At 38.2% G+C, this 27,428-nt stretch overlaps 1 protein-coding gene across 3 annotated transcripts in view; it reads left to right on the forward strand.

Annotated features, from left to right (window-relative positions):
- The window catches only part of LOC129779379 (1-phosphatidylinositol 4,5-bisphosphate phosphodiesterase), a 128,110-nt gene that overhangs the window by 76,275 nt on the left and 24,407 nt on the right, over positions 1-27,428 (forward strand). For 2 of the 3 annotated variants that reach the window (XM_055786812.1, XM_055786810.1), the window contains exon 5: positions 16,092-16,171. In XM_055786812.1, the coding sequence (XP_055642787.1) occupies positions 16,092-16,171 (80 nt within the window). Of the gene's footprint in view, positions 1-9,017; positions 9,098-16,091; positions 16,172-27,428 lie in introns of all 3 variants that reach the window. The other variant, XM_055786811.1, reaches the window with a different exon arrangement.

The raw sequence follows: 27,428 nt of genomic DNA on the forward strand, positions 1-27,428 counted from the left end.
GTCGAACCACACTAGGGGTGATTGAACTGTACCAAAACCTACGACATTGAACCCGACGCTCGCTCAGCATAGTGAAACGATTCAATATGCTCATGTTCGGTCCGTGCTATACAATTGGTAGGGCAAGTGGTTAATATTATATAATACTGTTATGTTTATCCTAGACTAGCCTTCCATTTTCAATGTACTCCAAGGCAATATCGTAAAAATTTTCCATAGTTTTAGAAAATTTTGCTTCCTGTATTTTACCTAATATCAACTCGTTGACGTAGAACCAAATCAGAAAACATGTCAAAAAAATGTTCCTAAGAATTCTTTAAATAAATAAAAAATGTAAGCACACTCATTTCCCCATACATTTGTTCTGTGCATTTCTGTCATTATCTACCCGTAGTTTCTACTCCAAGAAATGGGTGTAGTCGTGAGGTATAATTTTGATATACCACTGCTAGTGAGGCGCGCGTAAATCGCTCGCTTGAAATTTACATTCGCGTTCGCGTTAGTACGGACACTATGGAGAGAGAGGAGATATTGCTAATTAACCCCGTCCGTTTATAACTTATTGGGTAGAAACAAGCCATTCGTGATTTCTAATACACATTCTCGCTCCAACTAGCGAGCAGTCAGCCGTCTCACCTAATGCTGATGTCACACACAACGGTTTTGCTCGACACAAACTTCAAATGCGAAATCGTTCCACACGTTAAATCGGTCTCAGATGCTTGAACGATTCAAAATTTAAATACTGTAAGCTTTGGAGGGTAAATATAGTACATTGCGTATCCTTCGACTGACAGCCACACAAAACAGAAAGTAGGGGGGGTCTTCGTAGCCACTTGGTTACGCGTTCGCTTACTAAGCGATCGGTCGTGAGTTCAAACTCAGGGCCCTCAATTGGCCATCTTTGTGTTGTTATAGAATAACTACGTCCACGCAAACATCATCAGCGATGGAGATCGATCCACGGTCGAAATTAGATCGATTCATCCATACAACTACTCTGCTTTGCAAGAAACATCAGGCTGCTGTTCTATAAATAACCCAACAATGATCAATATCAACTGTCTCCGCTGTCCGGTCTGCTGAACAATGGAAGAACAGAAAGAATACCCTTACGCCGAAATGGCTACTACTGTGTGATTTACCATAAGGTAATGGAACAGAAAACTTAACGCCTAAATGGCTACTACTAACTACTGTGTAATTTACAGTTTATAGAAACATAAACATATGTACATGTACACGATTAAAACCCGGCTCTGTTACAGCTAAAATGCTAATGAGCCTAATAAATAAATAAATGGGATAAAAAAACAGAAAGTTCTGATCGTTTTTATATAAGACGGGTATGACGAAACCCTGATGTTCACTCGATCAAACTATTATAGTGAATGAAATACGAAATCTCAAGACGGCATGGCACCGGTCTTTCTATCTCATCTCCAGCCGATTTGGGTAACAAGCGAATTGAATAAAATAATTCCGTAGTCCTGCGTCAACAACGGTCTTTTCTTGAATACGACCCTCTATATTTTCTAAGAACCTTTTTGCACCTCACTTGTCAAGAATACTTGAAGGATTGTACTAAAATCATCAGAATTAACAGCAACTTTAATGGCAGGTACATCATCTCTTTCAACGAGGCAAATGTTCGAAAGGTCAGTAAATAATCTCTGGTGAGAAGCAATTCAAGGCATGGCTTTCCAAACAAATCGTAGTACAAATTACTACAAATATTTTTTATACTCGAAATACGGTACTGTCCCGTTCAAAACGGTACGTTTGGTCAGCCTACCTAAAACATTATCAGTTCTCTTGCCTCTTGCCTCTAGCCTTGAAAAAGGCTAATTTACTTAACCTCAACTCTCATTCGTGAGAAAACCGTCGAGCATTTTGGTCTATTGGATATAGTACACAAATTATATCACACGCAAAGCGGAGAAGGAGGTTGAGAGTTACTGACAAGCAATGTGTTAGATGTAAGATGAGGAAAAATTTTCGACACTGCGTTGCAATACATTCTATATTGGAAGGCTAGCCTAGAAGAAAAACAATGTATGGATTGTATTAAAGTTCATTCCTGAAAGGTCAGATATTCAAAGCAGTATTAGTGAAAAAAAAACTTCCTGTTCAAATAGGTGAACATATTTTGTTTGATAAGTGGGCAATGAGTGAGGTAATTATAATTTATGAGATAAAAATGTGAAACAAAGAATCCGTGCCAGTTGCAAATCGGAAAGTTCAGATGTTTACAGAGATGAAAAACGATTTTTTAGAATGTGAGCATGAATTATACAGTTTATAGGGCAATTCCATGCCAAAACAACCGGCAGTTGTCTCGACACTCCCCAACTTTTTTGACATCATTGTACGTATGGTGACATTTTAATTACGACTGATTTTTTTTAAGAAGGTGTATCTTGAATCATTGACCCTTCTTTGCGTAAAATCATAACTCGGAACATAGATGTCTGATTAAAATATGATGTATGGAAAAGTTGTTGGAATATTTTGGTAAAATAACATTTTAAATAGAAAATTTTATTCAAAAAATATTACTATATTAAATATAATTTTAACTCAAAACATTCGCCCTTCGATATTTTATTAACCCCTTTCAATTCAACAATGATTGGTGGTAGAATAGTGCAGTGCGGACTCATCAAAACGAAAATATATATTGTTTTTCAGTTAAATCTTCATTTTGGCACCCCTTTGGAAAATTTTGTTAAATTGAAAGGATTTCATAATTAAAAAATATCGAGGGGGAAATGTTTCGAATTATCAAAATTTTCAATATTGAATTCAATTTTCGAGTAAGATTTTTGAGCGATGTATTTAAAATGTTATTTTTTCTTAAAAGTTCATTGTTTTTCCAACAATTTCGAAGAATGATTTTACCTAACAAAGGACGATTATATTGGAATAGCCCGCAAACAATGTTCAAATTCACGAAAATTGAATGAACAATCGGTAAAAGTCACCAATAAGTTCGAAAACATCCATGAACTTACAAAATATTTATTTCTTTACATATATTATTTATACTTAGTTAAAAACAGGCGGAGCTTACATTGCAATATTTCCTCTCTACACGATGCCCATAGAACGAACACTGCATTTGATTCGCAGTGGTATATTGTATTTCCCATATGCATAAGTTGTGCCATATTGAGTGCCAGGTAGGTAAGCACATAACAACAACAAAAGAACAAATGTATGGGAAAATGGGAATGCTTCCATTTTTCGTTAACTCAAACCGTTTGCGGATTAGAGAATCGCAATGTATAGCACAGCAAACAAATTATAGAACATTTCCGATTCGATTGGTGTGCAAATCATTGAAATAGCGAATGTAGCTATTAACGTTAACTGAATTTCATAAAATCTCGACCTGTTTTGTCAAAATCGACTATTTTGGCGTGGAATTGCTCTATATTTTGTGTCTACCTGGTAGTACCGCAACTGTTAGAGTGGGATTTCTGATATGGACAATATGTGATCAAAGGAAAAACCACGAAAGGAAAAACTTCGATCTGGGATGTAATAAATTATATGATAAAACTTTCAAAAATCATAATCTCCTTCGCAGCGTAGGTATCTCTGAGAATGTTCGATTATTTTGTATTATGCTCGGTTTTATTCACTCAATACAATTCATCGAAAATTATCAAAATATAAAATTCTTTGGCTTACGTGTCCCGTTTTTATTCCTGTACTATTTGGTCAGCCTATACATATCACGGTAAAAGATGCCGAAGTGGAATGAGCTATACTGAAAACTGGCCTCTGTGACCCTACCCCTACACAGAGGCCAGTACGAAGTTTTTTCTTAAAATTACATGTATAAGCGGAATAAGCATATACCACAAAAATCGGATCTGTACAAAATATGAGCACTTGCCAAAACATTGCCAACGGCTTGACTTGAAAAAAAAACAGTTTTATTTGAACTATGCTACCAAAGTCAGTTCGTTGTGGAAACAGTAAATCTTAATCGCTGTTTGCACAACCGATTGACGTACATGCATCAAAGTATGCGAGAATCTGTCTCCAACTCCAACCGCTCAACGAGAAACATAAATAAAGGAAAAAAAGGGGTGGGTTATATCTATGATATAACCGCAAGGTTGAAGTGAGACTACCGTTGGCTTAGTAATCATTTGCTTGTATTGATTAAATTACTGATTGAATGAAACAATTTTCGAATTCAATTGAATTCAACATATTTTCTGGGTAAGTAAAGAATTTGAACAAACGCCATGTATTGTAAGAAACCTCGGTTTTGATGACTGTTTTTTTTATTTTTTTTATTCATTTATTTTTACAGGCTCTTTGATGACTGTGTTAAGGAACACTTTTCGGTTGGAACAAAAGTTCCCCAAATTTACATGTATTTGCAATGCCAATTTCCCCAGGCACCTTGGTTTTGATGGCTGTGTTAGGGAACACATTTCGATGGGAACAAAAGTTCCCCCAAATTGCATGTATTTGAAAAGCGGATTCCCCCAGGTACCTGGAATTTATAAGTACGTGTTGGGAAAACCGTGAATCGGGTCAATCAAAACGAGACAGTTAGGGCGTTTAGATAACGCTTGACATTTTACAGTTATTTAATTGTTTATCTCATGAAAAATAAAATTTTATTAATTATGATACATGCGTAGAAATATTTCCTATCAATTGATGCAAACATCTTTCGGATCTATTAAGAAATGTTCAAGTTATAAGCATTCGAAACTTTTCATTTTTTCTTGCATGTTCTGTGTTTAGGTTTTCATTTCACCCCCATATACCCAATACAATCCCAAATACAGTGAAAGTCATCCGTGTTAAATAAGATGATGCCGAGTCCTCGATGAAGACCTTGTGAGCAACAATAGAATAGATGAGTTTTAATAATAAAGTTACTATTTTTATGTGCAATGTGTGATAACAGAAGTAGACTCCAATCTAAGATAATTTATTACTTTAATCTGAGATTAATTTTATGAATTTAAATATTTGACGAGATTTTTAAACAGAGACAGGGTTTGTAGTTCTTAAACAACATTGTTCTTATGATTAAAGCAATGCATGAGGCTGGATTGTTTTTCATTAAAACATTTGGCATGACGAGCTATACGGAAAAGTGGTTTCTTACAACTGCCCAGCTCGTTCATCCTATGCTATCAGATCAGATCAAAAATCACATCGCATCACAGTCAAGTCTTACGTCACATCGCAATTGGAAATGGCGCTTACGTCGCTCTGTTTTCATGTTTTTATTAGGTCATTTTATCAAATTTCTGTAAAAGTTAGCAGTTTTCGCATATTTGGTATTTCTTATCGATGTATAACAAAAAATTAAAAAGTCCATTTTGTCGCTTATGTCATTTCGCATAACTTGCATATTTTGAGTCCTATATAAAGTTGGATCGAGTCACAATCGTATATAATCTCGATCAAAGTATACATCGTGTATATCCAAAATGGAATGAAATGTGAAATTTTATGTCGTAATTCGATATAGAAAGCATCGGTCCTATGATGTACCCTATCGTAAAGCCTAACTAATCGACATCAATTATGCACATCTGGTAGATGCATCATATTGAATCGTAAATGAGGACATATTACATCATACTGTGAATGTGATACAACAAGATTCGCAATGATGCATGTAAGGTCATGAAAGTTCATCGTTCGCGAATAAAAAATAAATAAAAATAATAATTATGGAAAAGCACAATAGATTAACCGGTTATTACTTTTTTGCTGATGTGTTTATAATGAAGAAAACAATTTCTACCCAGTTTTGCTCTTGACAGCGTACAATTCTTTTTCACAAAGTGCTCTCAGCAAATCTAAGTAATTTGTTGTTAGCTCCGAATATCTCTCTAATGGTCAGAATGTTATTTCCGATCAATTTTCATCGATTTTCGATTTCCATTCTCAACATCGATGGCTTCTAGGACGAGCCATAGACTCATGCCCTCTTTTGAAATACACCATTTTTTAACTATTTTTTTGTGTTAGTTTGTAGGACTCGATTCTGAGATCAAAAGAGGTGTATTTCCTGAGCCAAGATCTTCTTCTTCTGTAGGAGCATTGTATTGCGACCATTAATTTGATCTACTGTAGTGGCTGAGCCAAGATAATAAAGCACGTGTTGTAATGGGCAGTAGGCAGGCACCGCTGAATGCATCTCGAATATCGCTTTAATCTACCGAACCTTGATTTTGTCATGGCTGGAAAACATAAGCTTATTCCGTCTGTTATCGCAGGATGCAAAATAAAACTAGGGCACCTCGATCATGCTGAAGTAGTTCTATGCAGTGTTCTAAAATACGTTGTAGTTTGTTCAGGAAGGCACTGTTCTTTGAACGCTCATGGGCTCGATTTTCAAAGTATGTGCGAGCTGCCTGAATTCGAGATTATTCGAAACCAAAGAATAATCAAGCCAGTAACCATAATTAATGTGAATGGAGGACCAGACGAGTACCCTCGTTTTAAAAAAATCATAGATATTTTCGATCTATCATTTCAATCAATTGAATATTGATGCAATTTTAGTTGCTACAAATTCTCCAGCACGCATTGCGTTCAACTGAGTTGAAAGTCGGATTGTCCCACTTTCCCGGTAGGTTAAATACTTCCTCGTGATCATGAAGGATCTCACATGGATTAAAAACTCAAAACAATGGACCGGAATTGGAAACAAAACATTTTTAGTATGCAGGGAAATCGTTACCTGATTTGTGGAATAACCTAGCGATCGATCGATATCCCGTCAAAGCAGACTATATTAAGTTCGCAAACTTCCAAATCGACGAAGCAGTATTAGTACGATATTAAGCCGATTAAGCCGGGTTGCTCGTCACGTAAGGATATCCCAAGACCTTTTGCAAGTAGTGAAATGTAACGGAACTGCTGCATTGAACGAAGGAGTAGTTTCTTTTGTTTAAATCAACATCAATTCATAACAGTCCGTGTTCTTATCAGCCAAACGCCAGACGGTTTGAAAGCACCAACAGATGAGGGCATTAATCTTCCGTCTCGGTTTGTTCGAAATTCTATGAACTTGTCAAAAGTTCTTCTGAAGTTTCTACTTCCATATAAAGAACTTCCGTCTGTACATTTGATTTCGACCTGGGCTGATATTCTCATTACTTAAAAAAAGCTAAAAATTTCTCAAACGACTTTGACTTTGTGTACAGATTAGCGTTACGTAACATAAGAGGGAGGGGGGTTCGTCTTGCGTTACTTTTTGTTACATAGGAGGGAGGGGGTCCAAAAAACTCATTTGTAGCGTTACGTAATTTGTGCACGACGCCTTACTAAGCCAACGGCAGTCCTACGTCAACCTTGCGGTTCATAACCCATCCATAGTTTTTACATATTTTTTTTACGCGATTTTTTGATTTTTGATTTTGTTCGTTATATGAGAAGTATTTTGTAAAAAGAACAAGATATGATGCGATGTGTCAAACCATAACCCCACAATATGTGTACTTTTTACAATCGGTCAGACCAGCGGATTATGATTATTGATATCTGAGATCAATTTGCAATCCAAAATTAGATCTGAACCGGTAGTCAGGTGGGAATGACTATGAGACCTCGACAATTTTAGAATCGTATTGACCAGCGGAAGTTGAATATCGTTCTCTGAGGTCATTTTGGGATCCAAAATGCCGACTTACAGTTAGCTAAACAACAGAAATGACCATGGGCATTGAGGAATCCAACAAGACGACTCCTAGGTAACTGACACAAACCGGAAGTCAATTGGAAATGACCGTGAGATCCCACAATATAAAATATCGAATGACTACCTCCGGATAACTTAACTGATTCGTATGTTAGTAGTAAATGGCTGTGTAATCTTGCAAAATGCGTTTTTCGGAAATGACTCTACCGGTAAAAGTTAAATATAGGTTTTGGAATCAGAAATGATAACACTTCCGGTTCACTGATTCATCTTTTTCGTGTATTTCCGTGCTTTCTTTAAATTTCATCGTAACCTCGACCATTGAATGGAAAAAAATTATAATTTTTGTGACGGTATTTTGAATATGATCCCTTTTATAATTGAACAATGGCAACAGTACCCAATCGCATATGTTTTTTACTTGGACTTCATACTTGTATTTTGTGTTCATACCTTTTCAAAAAATTCAGCTTCAAATACTACGACACTCTCAAAAAATAGGGTGAGTGTCAGACTCACCAATACCTTCCTGCGTCTGAATAAGCGGGACTCACATTTGCAGGAATATTTCTATATTCAGCCAAATTTAAGTATTAAAATATTACAAATACACTTTCTACCTTTTCACGATGCATAATATTTGCATGCATAAATATTTCTCCCATACTAATTGAACCTCGCCCATGGCAACAGCAGCAATAAATTATCAACCCTTTAAAGGTGCAGCCACCCATTCAGGTTGAATTGATTCTGTGCGCCCCTCTCGACATAGTTGAACGCGCTCAGTCCATCGAAGACATAGCACTCATCAAAACGGTGATGCCACATGGCAAAGTACCCCTTTATATTGGAACACTTGAGTATCAAACGGTGATTGACGTTTAACCTGTGTGCGATAAAGATCCTAATTAGTTACCAACGCGATGTACCGATTACGATGATGATGATGATGATGATGGTGGTGGTGATTATAATGATGATGAGAGATTCACGTTAACAGGTCATGTGATTCTGCAGTTCTGCGTTGAATATTTATCTCGTGTTTTCAACGTGACATTTTGCTTCAACGGGAGCACAAGAAGATACAGTTATTTACAGAAAATGAGTCCATTCTATAAAATCATTTTCCTTCCCGGAAGCTCGCTCCCGAAGAGAATGGTTTCATGAATTATTGTGAAACTGCCGTGCGTCTCCATTAAGGATGAAAACAGCCTCCGGTAGTTATCGATTCCAGGAGAAATGAAGCTCAACCATTTCTAATTTTTTTTTCAACGTTACTTCTCTCTCTCTCTCTCTCTGTTCTCTATGCATTTTTTTCTACTAGATCTGGTTAGACGGGCTAAGGAAAATCACACACAACGGCAAAGCGAACAACATTTGCCCAATGACTGCACTCAGAAAGCAGTAAGTTTTTGTTCCTTCGTCATTCTTGTCTCTTTCGTGAATGTTACGTGGTGGTGGAAATGTGTTCCTAACGTTTTATGTCTTATGATTTCACAAATGCACCGCACATTGTATATACATTCGCATGCCTTTAATTTTTGTGACTTGTTTTGCATGCGGTTTTGTTTTCCCAATTTGGTTTGCAAGCAGGACAATCAAAACAATCTCAATCGAATAGCAACAGACCCGTGGATGCCAAAGGGGTTTTCCCGGTAACCGGACCTGAAAGGATGCGATCCAGGAAAACTTTTCAAAGCCGAACTAATTTCAATACATTTTTTCCTGGATGCAAGCGACTAACTAACAAAGAGTGGGATGATACGTTCATCATTTTCCACGTGGCCCACTGAGGACCCATCCCAGCTGAGCTGACCGGTTTGGAAGGTCGCTTCGGTTGCCATGGCTTATTGTGACGTTGTATCGGCGTGCCATGATCAAGTTGGTCTGGGGTTTTTTTTTCCTTTTTTTTTCTCCTACCATTCTCCTTTCCCCCACTCGAAGGGACATTCCAATCTTGTCGGGTGGACCACCGTCGTGATTGGTTAGCATTGACGTGTTTATATATAGATTTTAGCATTTTTCCAGTCCTCGTTTACATCTGCGAACGTACGTGCCTTGATAGAGAGGCTGACGAACGTGAGAGGAGAGGGAATGGGGTATTTTATGAGGTGGAAAAATTGATTTTCAAGCAAGATCAACGATTTAACAAGCGACCTTCAGGGATGGGTGGTGGAATTTTTGTTCGTTCTGTGATACGGAATAGCGTTGGACCAGAAACTTATCAAACGACACTCGGAGAGAAAAAGAGAGTTGGATGAAGCCGAGAGGCCAACAAAACATGGGTACAGGGGTAGCAAACATGTATAAATGATGACAAATGATCAATAATCGGATTGCAATATCCGCACGGAAGGATAATTGTGTAGCTAACAAATTGGATTAAACGTATGCTATGTTTGAGCAACATTGCACTTTGTCTGTTTACAGTTGAAATTTGCTCGAAATGAATGACCGCGAAGCGCTTCCTGTTTTTTTTTGCTTGGGATTTTCACAGACTCTGAGCTCAAATTAATCCCAGGAGTTTCGAATATAGATTTATGGAAGTCAATCAACAAAATTATATTTTTACAAGCCCCAGTATATAGATGGAAACTATCAACAAACGTTTTAATTTTATCGGGAATCTCTTGATATCAATAGATCTTGTATAACACATTAACATAATTTATTTGTGTATAGTATAACAACAATTAAGATAGATATTTTCAGAAAAAAGCATATGAACTCCAAATTGGAAAATTTACTCCTTTTGATCAAGATTAATCCGTGTTTTTTATCTCATTCATAACAAATGAAATGATCATGTTAGTCATCAGCTGTAATAATTTGTTGTAGAAAAACGAAGAAAATCAGACTCGCACCCATGGAAATGTTGAAATTAAATGTAATTAGTCCACACAATAACCATTATAATGTAGGCTAAAGATGATAAACAGGACAAAAATAAGCTGTGATGCAAAATCATATATTTATATAGGGAATTTTGAATAAAATCGCCAAAAAACGCAGTGGTGCTGTTTTAATTTCGCTCAGTGCTTTGATGAAGTTTTGAAGAAAAAAAAAAAAAAATATATATATATATATATATTTATATATATATATATATATATATATATATGACACCAGAGATAAATATGTGTTCCAAATTTCAAATCAATCGGTGAACAGAAAGGTGGTTAAATTTCTATTAATGTGATACAACGCTACAGACAAAGTTACAAAGTTAGAAAGTCACAAACATACAAACGGGTCAAGCTAGATAAAACCGTTTAATAAATAAGTACAAATCTTAATTATTTTACCTTTACCGAGAGAAAAGAGAGAGATAGAGAGTTTTTTTATGATTCGATTATCCGGAGTGAAAAAAATCAATACTCTGGATAATCGAGTCCGACCTGTATAATATTTCAAAACTAGAAAGTTTAAGCTGAAAAAAATTGTGCATCCCATCTTCATGTGTTGATTTTTCACAAAGTTACAGCATTTGAAAAACCGCCCAAAAAGTTCGACTTCTCATACTGTTCCTATTTTTTTTGTCGAGTGTATATTAGAGTACCAATGAAAATGGTCATCTCGAATTTCAAAAAGTTTCCCCATAAAAAATGTTCACCACCTCGAAAAAACACCTTATGCAATTTATCAGCTCAATCAGATTTAAGGGAGAGTGGTGCAAAGCAGTCAAAGCTTGAGTTTTTTGAAAATCAAAAAATCACCCAAGGGGGGAGTAAAAGAAATCGGAGTTTTCGAAAAAAAAATTGATGCCAAATGTCTTAAAATTGCCTGAAACGTCGAGATCTAGTGTCATCTCGAAAAAAATTTTTTGTCAAAAATTGGAATTCTGGGACTTTTTTTTCGGAGTACGAAACAAAAAGTATAGTTTTGGGTGCCAATAAAAATAGTTATCCCAATTTTTCATTCGGAACTTGCTACAACATGTTGATTTGCACGATAATACATCATATGCAAAATATTAGCTCATTAGGACTTCATTTACTGCTGTCACAAAAGTTAAAAATTTAGTTTTTTTTTGAAAAACGAAAAATCATCGAAAATCGAGGTTTTCAAAAAAAAAAAAAGGTTGATGCCAAATGTCTTAAAATTGCATTAATCGTCGAGATTTACAGTTATCTCGATATTTTTTTTGTGAAAAAAAATGTTTTTTGGCACGTTTTGTCTTTTTCTGCCTGAAAAATTGATTTTCGACAAAAAAAAGTTTTCGGTTTTCAAAAAACTCAAATTATAACGTCTGCGACACCAATAAATGAACCCCGAATGAGCTAATATTTTACATAGGGTAAATAATCCGAATGAAAAATCTAGATAACTATTTTTATTGGTACCCAAAACCATACTTTTCGTTTCGTACTCCGAAGTCTCGGAATGCTGATTTTTGACAAAAAAAAATTCGAGATGACACTAGATCTCGACGTTTTATGCAATTTTAAGACATTTGGCATCAACAAAAAAATTTCGAAACCCCCGAGGTGGTGAACTTTTTTTATGGGGTAACTTTTTGAAATTCGAGATGACCATTTTCATTGGCACCCTAATATACAATCAGATCGTGTTTTCTTCATTGACATGGTACAATCTTACCCAATCACCCAAATCGATTGACGTGAAAATATCATGAATCCATCATTAAATGACCAAGTAATAAGTGTTTGAAATTGGGCAATTTTCACGATGCGATCTATTTTCGTTTCTCAATTTGAGCCCCCAATATGTTACCGAAAGACGTAATCCTACGTCAAAAGTATGCACGAAAGTGGGCAAATATTTTCTTTATTGTGCACGAAAAGAAAGCAACAATATAATAAGACAGCTAGAATAATCTGCAATTTGGAATGAAGTAGATTCATTATTTAAAGACAATTTGTCAATGAAAGTGAATTTACAAGGCTCTGTTTTTGAAGTTGAGCGTTATCCTCGAGCGATATCCATGTGATTTTTTTCATATAACTGGCCTTCAACTTGAATTTCTCTCTCAAACGCTGCATATCGCACAGATAAATATACTTTATTCTTATTTTCGAATACATAACACCGCGAACAGTCAATATCACTTCAATTGCTGATTGACTTCGACGTGTTTTATTTTACTCTCTCTATGTTCCAACGCGCATTTGAAAGTTTGCTAGCAGATTTGATTCGTTAGATACGTATATCCAAATCTCATCAAAAGTTATAATGCATTCTATGAATGTGGGGTCGGAATTGACCCGTTTAAGCATTTCCCCAGCGACCTAAACACAATTAGGTTTTTGAAAAAGATTCAGATCTCTTAAAAAACAGATGAGCGGCGTTTCATGCCAAAAAATCGTGTAAAATGCCATCAAATGGTTCGAGTGACATTGAGCGTTCAGAGGCAATTTCTCTTTAACTTCAAAGTCGATTTTCAGCAATCATATTCTTCACATTATCGATGGAAACTTCGGTTAAAGCGGTGGCAAGTGTTCCAACACTGTGTGTGTTGGTGGGATTGAAAGTGAATCATCCACTATGAGCTGCTCAACTATGAGCAGACCCTCAAGTCGGTTCTCTACTATGAGCAGCTTTTGACCGTTTTAAGCAGGCGATTGACCAGAAGCGGCCAGAAATTATCAATAGGAATGATGTTGTTTTCCACCAGGACAACGCTCGGTCTCACACATCTTTGATGACCCGCCAGAAGCTACGGGAGCTCGGATGGGATATCCTATTGCACCCACCGTATAGTCCGGACCTGGCTCCAAGTGATTATCATCTCTTCCGGTCCATGCAAAACGCTCTTGGTGATAATAAGTTGGCCTCAAAAGAGGCTTGCGAAAACTGGCTGTCTGAGTTTTTCGCAAATAAGAAGGGGGGTTTTATAAGGGGGGGATAATGAAGTTGCCTTCTAAATGGCAACAAGTTTGCGAACAAAACGGCGCATATTTGACATAAATTGGATAATTTTGAGTATGTGAAATAAAGCGTCGAATTTGGATCAGAAATACGATATTTCTTTTTCCCAATCCTATATAAAGGGTGTGTCACATTAAATTGCATCACGGAAAAAACGCTGTAGAAATTTAATTTTTAGGAATTATATCTTCAGCTTTCGCTTATAATCAGATAAGAGTGTATAGACCACGTTAGCCATGCTTCACTGTCAATTTTTCGTAAATTTGGAAAAATGTCGTCGAACGAAAAAGAGCGTCGTGAATTAATCCTGTGCACTCATTTCGAGAATCCGGAGTTGTCACATCGGGACAGCGGTAAGATGCTGGGAATCGTCCAATCCACGGTCAGCAGTGTACTAAAACTATACTTCGAGAACCTAACCATCGACCGGAAGGTGAAGAACGGCAAAAATGGATGCTTCGTCAGTGAAAAAGATCACAAGCGCGTAGTTAAGCAGTTTAGACGTGATCCGAGAAGTTCGGTCCGGGATGTCGCCAATAAGCTGAATTTGTCAAGTTCATTCGTCCAGCGGACCAAGCAGCAGGAGGGCCTGCGTACATACAAGGTTCAGAAGGCTTCTAACCGCGACGAATAGCAAAACATGGTGGGGAAGACGCGAGCTCGGAAATTGTACACCGAAATGCTGACGAAGCCGCATTGCCTGGTAATGGACGACGAAACCTACGTCAAAGCGGACTTTCGTCAGCTGCCGGGCCTGTTGTTCTTTTCCGCAGAGGACAAATTCAGCGTTCCGGAGGAGATTCGCAAACAGAAACTATCCAAGTTTGCCTAAAAGTACATGGTGTGGCAAGCGATCTGCTCTTGCGGAAAGCGGAGCGCCCCCTTCGTGATGACCGGCACGGTAAACGGGCAGGTTTACCTTAAGGAGTGCCTACAGAAGCGCTTACTACCACTATTGAAGCAGCACGAGGGCCCGACCATCTTCTGGCCGGATCTCGCTTCGTGCCACTATTCAAAGGACGTGTTGGAGTGGTACGAAGCCAACGGGGTCACCTTCGTGCCAAAGGAAATGAACCCGCCCAACGCGCCGGAGCTTCGCCCAATAGAGAAATATTGGGCGAATATGAAGCAGGCCCTCCGGAAGAACCCAAAAGTTGTCAAATCGGAGGCGGACTTCAAGAGAAAATGGATTTCTGTTCGAAAAAAACTACAACCTGACGTTGTACAGAACCTAATGGACGGGCTAAAGAGGAAGGTGCGAGCATACGGGCTTGGGCTCGAAGTATGAATAAAAAGAAAATGCCAAAAGTTGTTTAATAGTTTTTATTTTACTGTCTAAAATTTTCAAAAGGATCGGTCTACTGGGCGAATTTCTACAGCGTTTTTTCCGTGATGCAATTTGATGTGACACACCCTTTATTCAAATTTAAGACTATAATATTAAAACTGATTGACAGAGAGCAGCTTTTTACTCCCCGGAACTGTAGAATTATTTGTTATCATTCTCAATTATTCAATTATTGTATCTTGATACTTCTCTTGTTTGAATTAAATATATACTAGACAAGTATGCACTACTGAAATTGACAAAAAGATTCGAGTACATCACGACCGTTTGCTACGGATGTTATGAACTGATCGCTCAAACGAAAGATTTTATCTTGCAAGATAAATGAAGATGGCACATGAATGAGCGTGAGAAAATTTCAACTTTCTGCGCGAGTTCCAATGTGTACAGAGAACATAATTTTCAAGATGTTCAAGATGAATTCACTATCTGAGAGTAATGTTTTATTATCGGATGCCGCATTCTTCATTGAAGCGACAGATTTCTTTTTTTCTGTGAGCTTGGAACATGAGGTTATTACATTGTCGGATGGAACAATCCTGCCATTGTTGGATGAAATTGAGAATTCGTTATCAACATTATTAGACACACAGACTACGATCAGAAAGCAGGTGTAGCTCACAGCAATACCACATGCAAGACTTTCGCAATCCCAGCATCAGACGGCGTTCCCCGTTATTTGCATCATACAGAACTTGTTCCAATCTGGGTACCACCAACGCTATGCCAGAGACCGCTCATTCCATTATCGTTGGGAACGCGGCACTAATCCTCCTCTTCGTCCTCCGCCTTGCGATGGAGAGGGAAGGTAGAATGCATCTCAATTCATGGACTATTTATCACTTCGTTTCCCTTAACGTGCCTCAGGGTGCACTTTTTGTTCATCCATCCTGGTACACGACGATTCCGCTCTATCGTTTCCTGTGCTCGTGCGTCGAAGTAAATTTTAAATGAAATTCAAATTAAATAACAACAGCCTGGTGGTAGCTCTCGTATATACCTAACTGACTGTCAATTGTCGGGAACAGGAGAAGCCTTGGAATGATTTAATTCGGCGTTTCAGAGAACCACAGTTGTGAGGAATGGGGAAATCTAAAAATCTCTCCCTTCAAATTTAAATGTTCGAAATTACATTATCTACGTTTCGTTCTTCTGCGTCAGCTGTGGCAACAGGGACTCCGCTACATCACCCACAACAGCAAGCTGAATAACGTTTGTCCACGGACTAACCTGATGAAGCAGTAAGTTTGAGACAATTAATAAGCTATGGGTTGAATGGTGCAAAACAAATGTTTTAGATACGCTAGTTGTAGTTTGTGGTCACATTTCGCAAGTTTATTGTAGTCAAGATCGCGTCTCTAGTTTTGACAAACTCCTTTTCACCTTTTCCCTGCCAAGTGATATCATTACATTGCAAGTTCAAACCAACGGCATCAAAGGTCGCACGTAATTCACTCGGGTCCCTCCCTCCTATCTCCCGGGACATCTTTGACGTGTCATTTCCGGGTCACATGAGCTCCGAGGGTTAGACACGTGCTTAACGGACCACATCATCATCGATCGTTTAAATTATTGTCGCGAATATAAACCCACGCACACACATCCTCACACTTTGGGGCATCTTTTGCCGGTCCCGCTTCAGCTGCTATTATTAATCCATAAGTGTGGGTGGGAAGGGATGGCGGAAAAAGCGACAATCAGAACAAATCGACGCAACGACGCGTTGTGGGGTAATAATCATCTCGTGACCACCGATCTCTCGAAGCTGTAACGCTACATGGCATGCGGAAAATATTGCACGAATGTGACGATAGAAATGAAGATGTAAATATATCGCCGGAATCAATCCCAGAATAGAACATCTCGTGATGTGAATTATAACAGGCCCGGACCGGTCCGTCGAGAGTCTCCAACGAACGACTCGTACTCGTATTTCGAACATATACCGTATGCCAATTACTTTGCTTGGTTTGGGATATCCATGTGAGTGAGGGGTCAGAGGGAGAAGCTGACAATTTATTTACCGTCAAGTCAAGTGCATAAAGTTCTGCGGACATTGATAGTGTCAACCGTACCGTGTTTTATTGCCCGATTGTTATCTGGGGCAGAGCACACAAACGGAGAAGCGAATAGTAAGTAATTGAACTATGAAACATTTCCGTTTCTTCTCGGGAACCTATACCTAGCATACGCTGATCATATACGCTTCTCGCAAAAATCAGATTCTCCTCACACTAATGATGGGTGAGCGGATTGTAAATATGGGTCCGATTTTGAAGCCTGTCATACAAATCAAACTATCGGGAATGTATTTCCAATTGATGGATTTTATCTTTTCTATTATAACGGCTTTACAATGGTCAATCAATCATTGGAGAGTCCTGGGATTGAACTCGAGATCGTTTGTTCAGTAAGCAGCCATTTATGCTACGGAGGACCCCGGTTTTACTTTCAGTTTTTCGTAAATGATTCCAAAATATAAGTACACGGAGGAAAAACAAATTATTGAACAAGGAAAAAGTCAGTCGCGAAAATTTTGTACCAACAGTTTCTCCACTTCTAGTAGCTTGCTGTTCCACCCTTCTTCTTCAATTTGTCCTTCACAATCAATGTTTCTTAAAATGCCTTAGCTCCGGAACAAAAGGCCGGATTCCACTCCTTGGGAAAGACTTGTACCTTGAAATTTATCTAGCTAGCCCTCTTGTTTGCTTTTTAGGTATGAAATTGCAAAACATTTGCAAACAAAAACAAGTTTCCTCTAGTTTTCATGTATAAATCACACGATTCCCAAAAAGTAAACGATGTTAAAGTAAAATTTAGAAAAATTCCTACAAGAATCATCAGTTGGAGAATATTTTACAGTTGAATTCGCCTGTTCCCAGTCCAATACTTTTGTGACCAGACAACTTCTGTGGTTTCCGACTTAAGAACATTAATGTAGTATTTTCAGTTCCGTTTCAAAGCATAAAGATAAACTTCGTTCTATGATTTGTCAACAAAAGATGAACGTGGATTCCTGTATATTCAGTTTTTTAACCCTTTCACGTACAACATCGAGTCTCACTCGATGTGAAATGATTGTGCCAAAACGTACAACATCGAGTGTCTCTCGTGGTGCTCTTGCATATTACAAGGCGCTAAGACGCTCAACAGAGTAGTGAAATTACTCGATGCGTGACCCACCGAAGCGTTTAAATTTAATCCGCTCTTTTGAAAATTAAATCGTACGCGAAAGGGTTAGAGAACTCGCAAGATCTTTGCAAAAATCGGCATGCATTTTGTGACGTGATAACACGCTCTGTGCGAAAAAAGTCTCCACAAAGCGTCACAAAACCAATAAGATATATTGAATATGAATTTCACCGTATTGTAGCAAGCTATATACTATTTGTCATGTCTTTCATTACTTTGAATACTTCTCAATTTCTTCTGAGATCTCCCCATCCCCTTCCAATGGTCCATCATATAGGGTAAGGTGGTCCTAACCCAACCGATGGTACTGTATCTACCCCCTTTTGTATCTTAGGAACGATGATTCCTATCGAATTTTTAGTAGTGTCAAATGAAAGGTGTCACAACCCTGACAATTTGATAATATTGTGTCGTTTTTCTTAGTCGTTTCATTCATTTTATCGTTTGAGCGCCATTTTGCATTCTCATTGCTTAAAGCAAAGGAATGAAATATCTTTAACCTATATGGAAAATGAGTTCAATGTTCTTTTAGATTGCGAAACATAACAAAACAGGGCAATTTTATTTGCTGATGGTATGTTCATCAAAATTAGCCATATAAATTAAATTTACCTGTTACCAGTAGTACATGGCCGGTGATTATTCAACACGTGGTTATTTAACACGTTCACGCTTGTTAAGATGGCTCGACAAACCTGGCTTATCGAGCAGCGCTCACTACTGGGGGAACGCATTTGATTTTGCTGTTAGAAACTTTTGATTAACTCTTTGTATGCATCTGTGTGTATTGTGGGATTTCTTGCCATTTCTGGTCTTTTAGATCCGTTTTTAACGAGCCGAAAGTCTCCATTCTCGATTCCAAAATGGCATCGGAATACGATATTCGTCTTCTGCTGGACATCTATACCCAATGCCCATATCGTACGGATTTTCTACATTTGAACAAAGTTCATTTGTATGTTTTGAAACAGAACTGTTATTAATTAAATTAATCATTAATGTTTAACAGTCCGAAACAGCAAAAAGTCAGGTGTTGTTACGCTATTCGCGTGTGCGCTCCTTAGTCCCAGATTCAATGCTGAATGGCAAGGTATGGGTCCCTCGTCAAAGATAAGAGTTAAACGAAACGGCAACAACAACAAAGTTTGAATGGTTGTGCTCTTGAAAAGAAAAAAAAAACAGAATTTAATTAGATTTCTGTTTATTAGTAAATGAGTTGGAGGTATTAGTTACAAAAATTACTATGGGCCTGATTCTTGAATACACTTCTCGGTGGAAACGAAATAAACGGCACGCCATTGAACTACGTTTTACGAGTGAGTGAAGTGCCGTAGATAATAATGCGTTTTCAGGCAGAATGAACACATTTCAAATAAAAATCATTAATGAAAATTAACTTCTTCGTATCAAACTGGTGTTCATGAAAATGGAAAACTTTGTTTTCTTCATGTGATGTAATAATCTCATACAAAAATTTTATCTGAAGATAATTTGATATTATAATGATGAGTTTTAGTGGGAAACTAATTTCGAAGCCAGATGTCGATACCGTACCGTTGTCATCGCGGATACATTTCATTTCGTTTCCACCGCGAAGTGTATTCGAAAATTAGGCTTTATATAGATCAATTCGAAGTTGTAGGCAATTAGAAATTGTTAATTGGAGTATTTAAGAGAAAAAGATTTATTGCCCAAATTCAGAGAATGTCACTAAACATGAGTGAAATCTATTGTATAATTCTAAGGATTCAACAATGTATTTATTTTACTTTAAAATTGAAAATTACTTCTTCGAGAAGTGGAGGCGATCTGGCGTAGTGGTAACATCCATACCTCTCACGCTAAAGGTCACGAGTTCAATTCTCACTCACGACATTCTTCCAAAAATTGAAGTAAAAGTGACGAACCAGCCAAAATCGTTGAAAGTCACTATAATACAGATAAAAAAAAACTTCGAGAAAAAAGGTGTTTTTTAGTTTTCAAGGAATTGATAATTTGGAAATCGTTTCCTGAGCTCCTAAATAGAAAATCCAACAGGTGTTGGCACGTCACAAAAGTATTTGATGGATAATAAGAGAAACACAAATATTCTACAACTAATGATTCTTGTAGGAAATTTTCTCAATTTTACTATAACATCGTTTAATTTTGTGTGATTTATACATGAAAACACAAAAAAAAAGTGTAGTGATTGAAAACGTTGTCACATCACACTAGAATGGATCGTATACTTTGCGTGACGTGACAACAACTTCCTGAGATAGTTCATACTCCTCTATTTGCGGACCAATCTTAACCTTAATCTTAATCTTAACAAAATTAACTCTAAAAATCTTAACAAATTAACTCTTAACTTCTTGTTTGCAAGTATAAAAATGTTTGAATTTAAGTTCATCTGATAAACTAAAAAATGCTCTATTTCGGTGACGTTACAATGCATCAAAATTCCTGTTTTTCAAATGTTTGTTTTTAATAAATTACAAAATGAAACCAAGGTCTACCCACGGCATTTCAAACAAGTTTTTAATTATGCATTCAATGGTATATAGACACTGAAGTTTAATTAACAAGTGCAGAGATATCTCAAGGAATATGAAAATAGTGAAAATCTAAATTATTTTAAATATAATTAAGGTAAATGATTTTGGTTTGTCCAGTCGAAAATATGATCATGGTTTGTCCACTTTTTTGAATCCTCCAATTCAACTCATCTTTGTCAAATCAGGTACTCGTATGTTTCAAAACATATAAATAAAATTGTCTTTTTCATGATTTACAGTAGTTTTATAGTATATTTTTACGGAATCACATGTTTTAAGGATTATAAAACACATCATCTATTGGTGTCAATGCGCCCCTCATTCAAGCTAACTTTTAATCGATCACCAGATGATTATTCCGCACGTATTCAGACCTTTTCTGGATTATAACACTTACAAATATTGTAAACATCATGCTTGCACACCATTTGTATCAGATTTACATAGCTAAACCATTAAAATGACGCATTTCGATGAACTCAAATCTGATCATGAGTTGTCCAATTCAATAATGTTGTTCTGTCCACATGATTACCATGGCAACAGCTTGGCGCGCTGCAGTTTGTTTACTGTTTCCTTCGCACATAGCAGAAATAAAGTTTCTGTATGTTAGTGTGTTGAGGTGAACACTTTTGAAATGCCCAAGAAAATGGAATATTCTGAAGAAAACTTAAATTATGAATGGATTAATACGATGACAGTAAACTCAAGCAATGATAAATGCAACATCTTCTTGAGAATTCGAATGTTTTCATTCAAAAATGGTGATTTCTAAAACCGGACAAACCATGATCATTGTTTGGACAAACTATGATCAGAGGTGGTCAAACCATGCTCATAATTTCTATTTGAGGAAAATAGTTAAAAAACATAAAATATTTAATAATTTCAACTGTTTATGGTAGTACAGTGAAACCCCGACTATCCACGAGCGGATGATCCGCAGTACGGATTATCCGCGCAAGCGAGCTCCATAGTAATTCTATAGAGCTTCCCAAAATTTGTCAATGAGACGTAGGCGCTTGCTCTTTTTTTTGGTCATAGCTTTCATATTACCTGACCACTGATGCAGACGACCCTGCAGGAGGATAGTTTAATGTTTTCTGTACTGATAAAACATAGTCTTCATGCGGAAATGTCTTTATTTCGTGTTTACACCTCATTTTTAGTCGTATATCGCGTTATCCGCGATTTTCGTTATCCACGGTGAGCTAGCCTGACTATGTCGCGGATAATCGGGGTTCTACTGTATTGGCAACTTGAAATGGGGGTTTTTCAACAAACCCAAACTCTTATCGATTATATATGATTTTCATGAAGAAAAATCGATTTGCATTTACTAGTTGCGTAAAACACCCCTAATCGGACAAACCAAGATCATTTACCCTATGTAGTTTTTCAAACTCGGCCCTCTCAAAGGTTGGTGCATAAAAATCAAATTCGTTTCAAAGAATTGATGTTATAATTAGTGCTTATTTGAATAGTGTTCAATGTTCTCCTAAAATTCGATTTGAAATTTGGCTCTTTTGTGCATAACCTCATGGAATGGGTCTTCAGGATCAGCTGCCCTTGCTGTTCCACCACCTCCGGGTTTCCCATCGATTGTCAGACGTAGTTTTAGTACAGCATACTCCGTAGGTTTGGAATAATTTCACAGTTCAGCCAATTCACGAGCGTATCGTATCGAATTTACGTATCGAAAAATTGGTTGTGTTCCAATCACCCGAATACAATTCACCCGAAACACGTTTACCCGAATGTAACACATACCCGAATGTAGCAAATACCCGAATGCGACATATACCCGAATAGACATTTATCCGAATGTAACATTTACCCGAATGCAACGTTTACCCGAATATAACAAATACCCGAAAGCGACATTTACCCGATCATGATCATGAATTTATTATTTCGTGATGAATTTTATTTTGAGGTCAATGTAATAGAGGCGAAGTCCTGATTTAACGAAGATGATGAACCGAAGCGGCGGCCTCTCGCAAGCAAACCTGGGTTCGACCGATTGCCCGGTTTGTTTGAAACATAGGAGACGATCCTTTAGTTATGCCCGACCGAGGGTTAGCAAGCGTCGGACGGCATACATTTACGTGGTGCAATACGTTTGCCCGGTTAATAATGCATTTTGATTGCCTGATTACGAACTTGACGCACCAGATAAACTTATGGCTTCCGACGACGGGTCTGTGGCCGACTAAGGTTGCGTCACCTCGGCGGCTTGAGGCCGCCTCGGTTCCTTATCCTCCTTAGATGGAGACTTCGCCCCCATTACAATGATTTTTTTTTCCAAAATATATACAGGTAAACTTCGATATAACGTACATTTCACTTTCAAAATTGTGCGTTGTATCGAATTGTACGTTATATCGAAGCATAATAAAGTACTCACAAACGTAGTCCATAATACATTATTGTGTTGCTGTTTTAGTAAAGTTAATGAATAACTTCAATCAGAAGACGAACCCAGCCTTTCTCATGATGTTTCCCTTCGTACTGTTGATTAAATCTTGATTCATTTAGAATCCGGAATCACAAAACCAGCTGTATTTCGGAATTGATTGAAGGCACAAAACTTGTTTTAGCATCACAATATAGATAATTCACTGTTCTATCAACTTGCCCCAGTGCCGCCCAATGGAGGATTTCTTTGGCTCACTCAGTGCCCTAGTGTATAAAAACAATTGCAGGGCCAAGGACACGAGGCAACTGACTACAAGAATCCGGAATTGTATCCGGAAAATGGACGTAAGTGCCGTACAACGTTCTTGTGAGAGCGTCGCGACAAAGTTGCGTCGAACAGCAGACCACGGCCCTTACTCAAACATTCACTGACATTTTTTTGAAGAAAATACATTATTTTTTTTTTTTTTTTTATTAAATCGTTTATTTTTACAGGCTCAGTTACATAAGTTTAAAGGAGCCAAACTCCTATCTGTATAGTTACAAGTATACATAAACATTTTTTATTAATTCTAATGTTAATGAGGTAGAGAACCGATTACTCGCGGCTTACTCGAGTTTAGAAGGGTGACATTTTGTTTCAGGAAAAGGATGGGATATAAGGATATGTTGACAATGTTCACACTCACATTCGCACTCACATTCATCATACTCAATTCTTAAGCCTATCTTATATCTAACATGTATTTACATTTCACCTTATTCTATTGTTAGTAAGAAGGGATTTGATTTCTCGCGAAGGAAAAGGAAAAGGAGAATATAAGGATATAAGGACAATCACACACGAAGATCGATAGCTTTTAGGAAGACATATATTTGGGACATGTAATCAAGGTCTAACCGAGCCAACACATCTCTCACCGGCATATTGGGCTGCCTTCCTCTAGCCCGAAGAGAGTTTTCTAAATTCGATCTGGCAACAAGATACTCCTCGCACGACCAAACAACGTGTTCGATGTCGTGGTAACCTTGGCCACAAGCACAGATATTGCCATCGGCAAGATTAAAACGAAAGAGTAGCGCGTCTAACGAACAGTGATTGGACATGAGTCGAGAGAAGGTGCGAATAAAGTCCCGACTTAAGTCCAGACTTTTGAACCATGGTTTGAGGCTAACCTTAGGGATAATCGAGTGAAGCCACCGACCCAATTCATCTTCGTTCCACTTACGTTGCCAGTTAACGATGGTATTTTTACGGACTAAAGAATAAAATTCATTGAAGGCGATTTGACGCTGATAAATATCGCCTTCAATTGCACCTACCTTTGCCAATGAGTCAGCCCTCTCGTTACCCGGAATTGAGCAATGTGAAGGGACCCAGACAAAGGTAATGACATAACAGCGTCTGGTTAAAGCACTCAAATTTTCTCGTATTCTCTCAAGGAAGTACGGCGAGTGCTTTTCCGGCCTCACTGAACGGATAGCTTCGACAGAGCTAAGACTATCCGTTACAATGTAATAGTGTTCAACAGGTCGTGAGGCGACGCTGTCCAGCGCCCAATGTATTGCTGCCAATTCAGCAATATACACAGAGCAAGGATTCTGAAGACTGTGGGAGGTGCTAAAAATTTCGTTGAACACTCCAAATCCTGTGGACTCATTCATAGAGGACCCATCAGTAAAGTACATATTATCACAATTGACACGCCCATACTTTGCATTGAAGATCGTAGGAACGATCCCCGATCGATGATAATCTGGAATTCCATGGATTTTCTCCTTCATGAACAGATCAAAATGTACAGAGGAATTGATGTAGTCAGGAAAACAAACACGGTTGGGAGTATACGAAGAAGGATCAACCTGCATGGAGATGAATTCATGATATGAGCTCATGAATCCTGAATGAAAATTTAGCTCGATAAGCTGCTCAAAATTTCCGATCACCAATGGGTTCATAACCTTACACCGGATGAGGAACCGAAGCGATAATAAATTGAAGCGATCTTTTAGTGGGAGTAGGCCTGCCAAAACCTCGAGACTCATGGTATGCGTTGAGGGCATACATCCCAACGCAATACGGAGACAAAGATACTGAATTCGCTCGAGTTTAATGAGATGTGTTTTGGCAGCTGATTGAAAACAGAAACTGCCATACTCCATCACTGAGAGAATAGTTGTTCGATACAACATTATAAGATCTTCGGGATGGGCTCCCCACCAGGTGCCGGTAATTGTACGGAGAAAGTTTATTCTTTGTTGGCATTTTTTACTCAGATACCTAATATGGGCCCCCCAAGTACATTTGGAGTCGAACCAGACCCCAAGATACTTGAATGACATAGCATGAGTGATCGGTTTACCCAAAAGTTGAAGCTTTGGTTTTGCTGGTCTATGCTTCCTAGAAAAAACCACCATCTCTGTTTTCTCCGTGGAGAATTCGATCCCTAGCCCAATGGCCCAGGTTGAAAAATTGTTCAAAGTATCTTGTAAGGGTCCTTGCAGGTCGGATTCGTTTGATCCTACGACAGACACCACTCCGTCATCTGCAAGTTGTCTTAGGCTGCAATTTTGTGTAAGACAATTGTCGATGTCGCTTACATAGAAGTTGTACAAAAGGGGGCTTAAACATGAGCCCTGGGGGAGGCCCATGTAGGAGACCCGATTTACTGTCGAATCCCCGTGAGAAAAGTTCAACTGTTTCTCACAAAGCAAGTTATATAACATATTATTCAACAGAGGCGGCAGACCCCGAGAGTGTAATTTGTCTGACAAAACCTCTATTGAAACAGAATCAAAGGCCCCCTTTATGTCCAAGAATACTGAAGCCATTTGTTTTTTTTCGGCGTAAGCCATTTGAATTTCTGAAGAAAGCAACGCAAGACAATCATTCGTCCCCTTGCCCCTGCGGAACCCATATTGTGTATCTGAGAGTAGGCCAATCGTTTCAACCCATCGATCAAGGCGAAACGAGATCATTTTCTCCAACAATTTCCGTATACAAGACAGCATTGCTATTGGACGGTACGAATTGAAGTCGGATGCGGGTTTTCCGGGTTTTTGAATAGCTATAATTCGCACTTGTCTCCAATCATCTGGAACAATATTATGCTCCAGAAACCGATTGAATAAATTCAACAAGCGATGTTTCGCCACATCAGGGAGGTTTTTTAACAAGTTGAACTTAATTCTATCCGTTCCTGGAGCCGAATTGTTACAAGAAAGGAGAGCAAGAGAGAATTCTACCATCGAAAACTCGGAATCAAGATCGCACCTATCTTGTGGTATATCTCGAACAATTTTTTGCACAGGAACGGAATCGGGACAAACCTTCCGTGCAAAATTAAAAATCCATCGATGTGAATATTCTTCGCTTTCATTCGATGAAGAGCGATTTCTCATGTTTCGAGCCACTTTCCATAATTTTTTCATTGACGTTTCTCGTGACAAACCTCCCACGAAATTTCGCCAATAAGCACGTTTTTTCCCTTTGATCAAGTTTTTAAATTGATTTTCAAGGTCCAAATACGTTTGAAAATTCTCAATGGTTCCACGTTTCCGAAAAGCTTTAAATGCGTTCGATTTATCCTGATAAAGCTTGGAACATTGGCTATCCCACCATGGATTGGGAGGCCTTTGATGTAAAGTGGAGCCTGGGATGGGTTTCGTTTGAGCGCGAACCGCGCTGTCGTATATCAAACGAGAAAGGAAGTTATACTCCTCCAATGGAGGCAAACCATCTCTGGAATTGATGGCTAGAGCAATTGCGTCCGCATATTTTTTCCAGTCAATGTGTCTTGTGAGGTCATATGCCATGTTTATAGATTCAGAAGAATTCGAACCAATGGTGATGGAAATTTTGATTGGCAAGTGATCACTACCGTTGGGGTCCTGGATTACATTCCACTTGCAATCTAACGATAGTGAATTCGAGCAAAGCGAGAGGTCAAGAGCACTTGGGTTAGCAGGAGGTTTAGGAACACGTGTTGTTTCCCCAGTATTCAAAACGGTCATATTGAAGCTGTTACAAAGGTCATATATCATCGATGAACGATTGTCGTCGTACTGTTCCCCCCAGGCAGTTCCGTGAGAGTTGAAGTCTCCCAAGATCAATCGTGGCTCAGGAAGGAGTGAGCACATGTCAACAAGTTGCTTGCGGCTAACCGCAGCTCTCGGAGGCCAATACAAGCTGACAATACAAAGGTCTTTGCCTCTGATGTTTGCATGACAAGCAACAGCTTCGATCCCCCCAATAAGTGGAAGGTCAATTCTAAAAAATGAGTGGCACTTATTGATCCCCAATAGCACCCCTCCGTATCTGTCAACACGGTCCAAGCGTATAATATTA

This window comes from Toxorhynchites rutilus, chromosome 3, assembly GCF_029784135.1.
Source record: "Toxorhynchites rutilus septentrionalis strain SRP chromosome 3, ASM2978413v1, whole genome shotgun sequence".
NCBI classification, from domain to species: domain Eukaryota; kingdom Metazoa; phylum Arthropoda; class Insecta; order Diptera; family Culicidae; genus Toxorhynchites; species Toxorhynchites rutilus.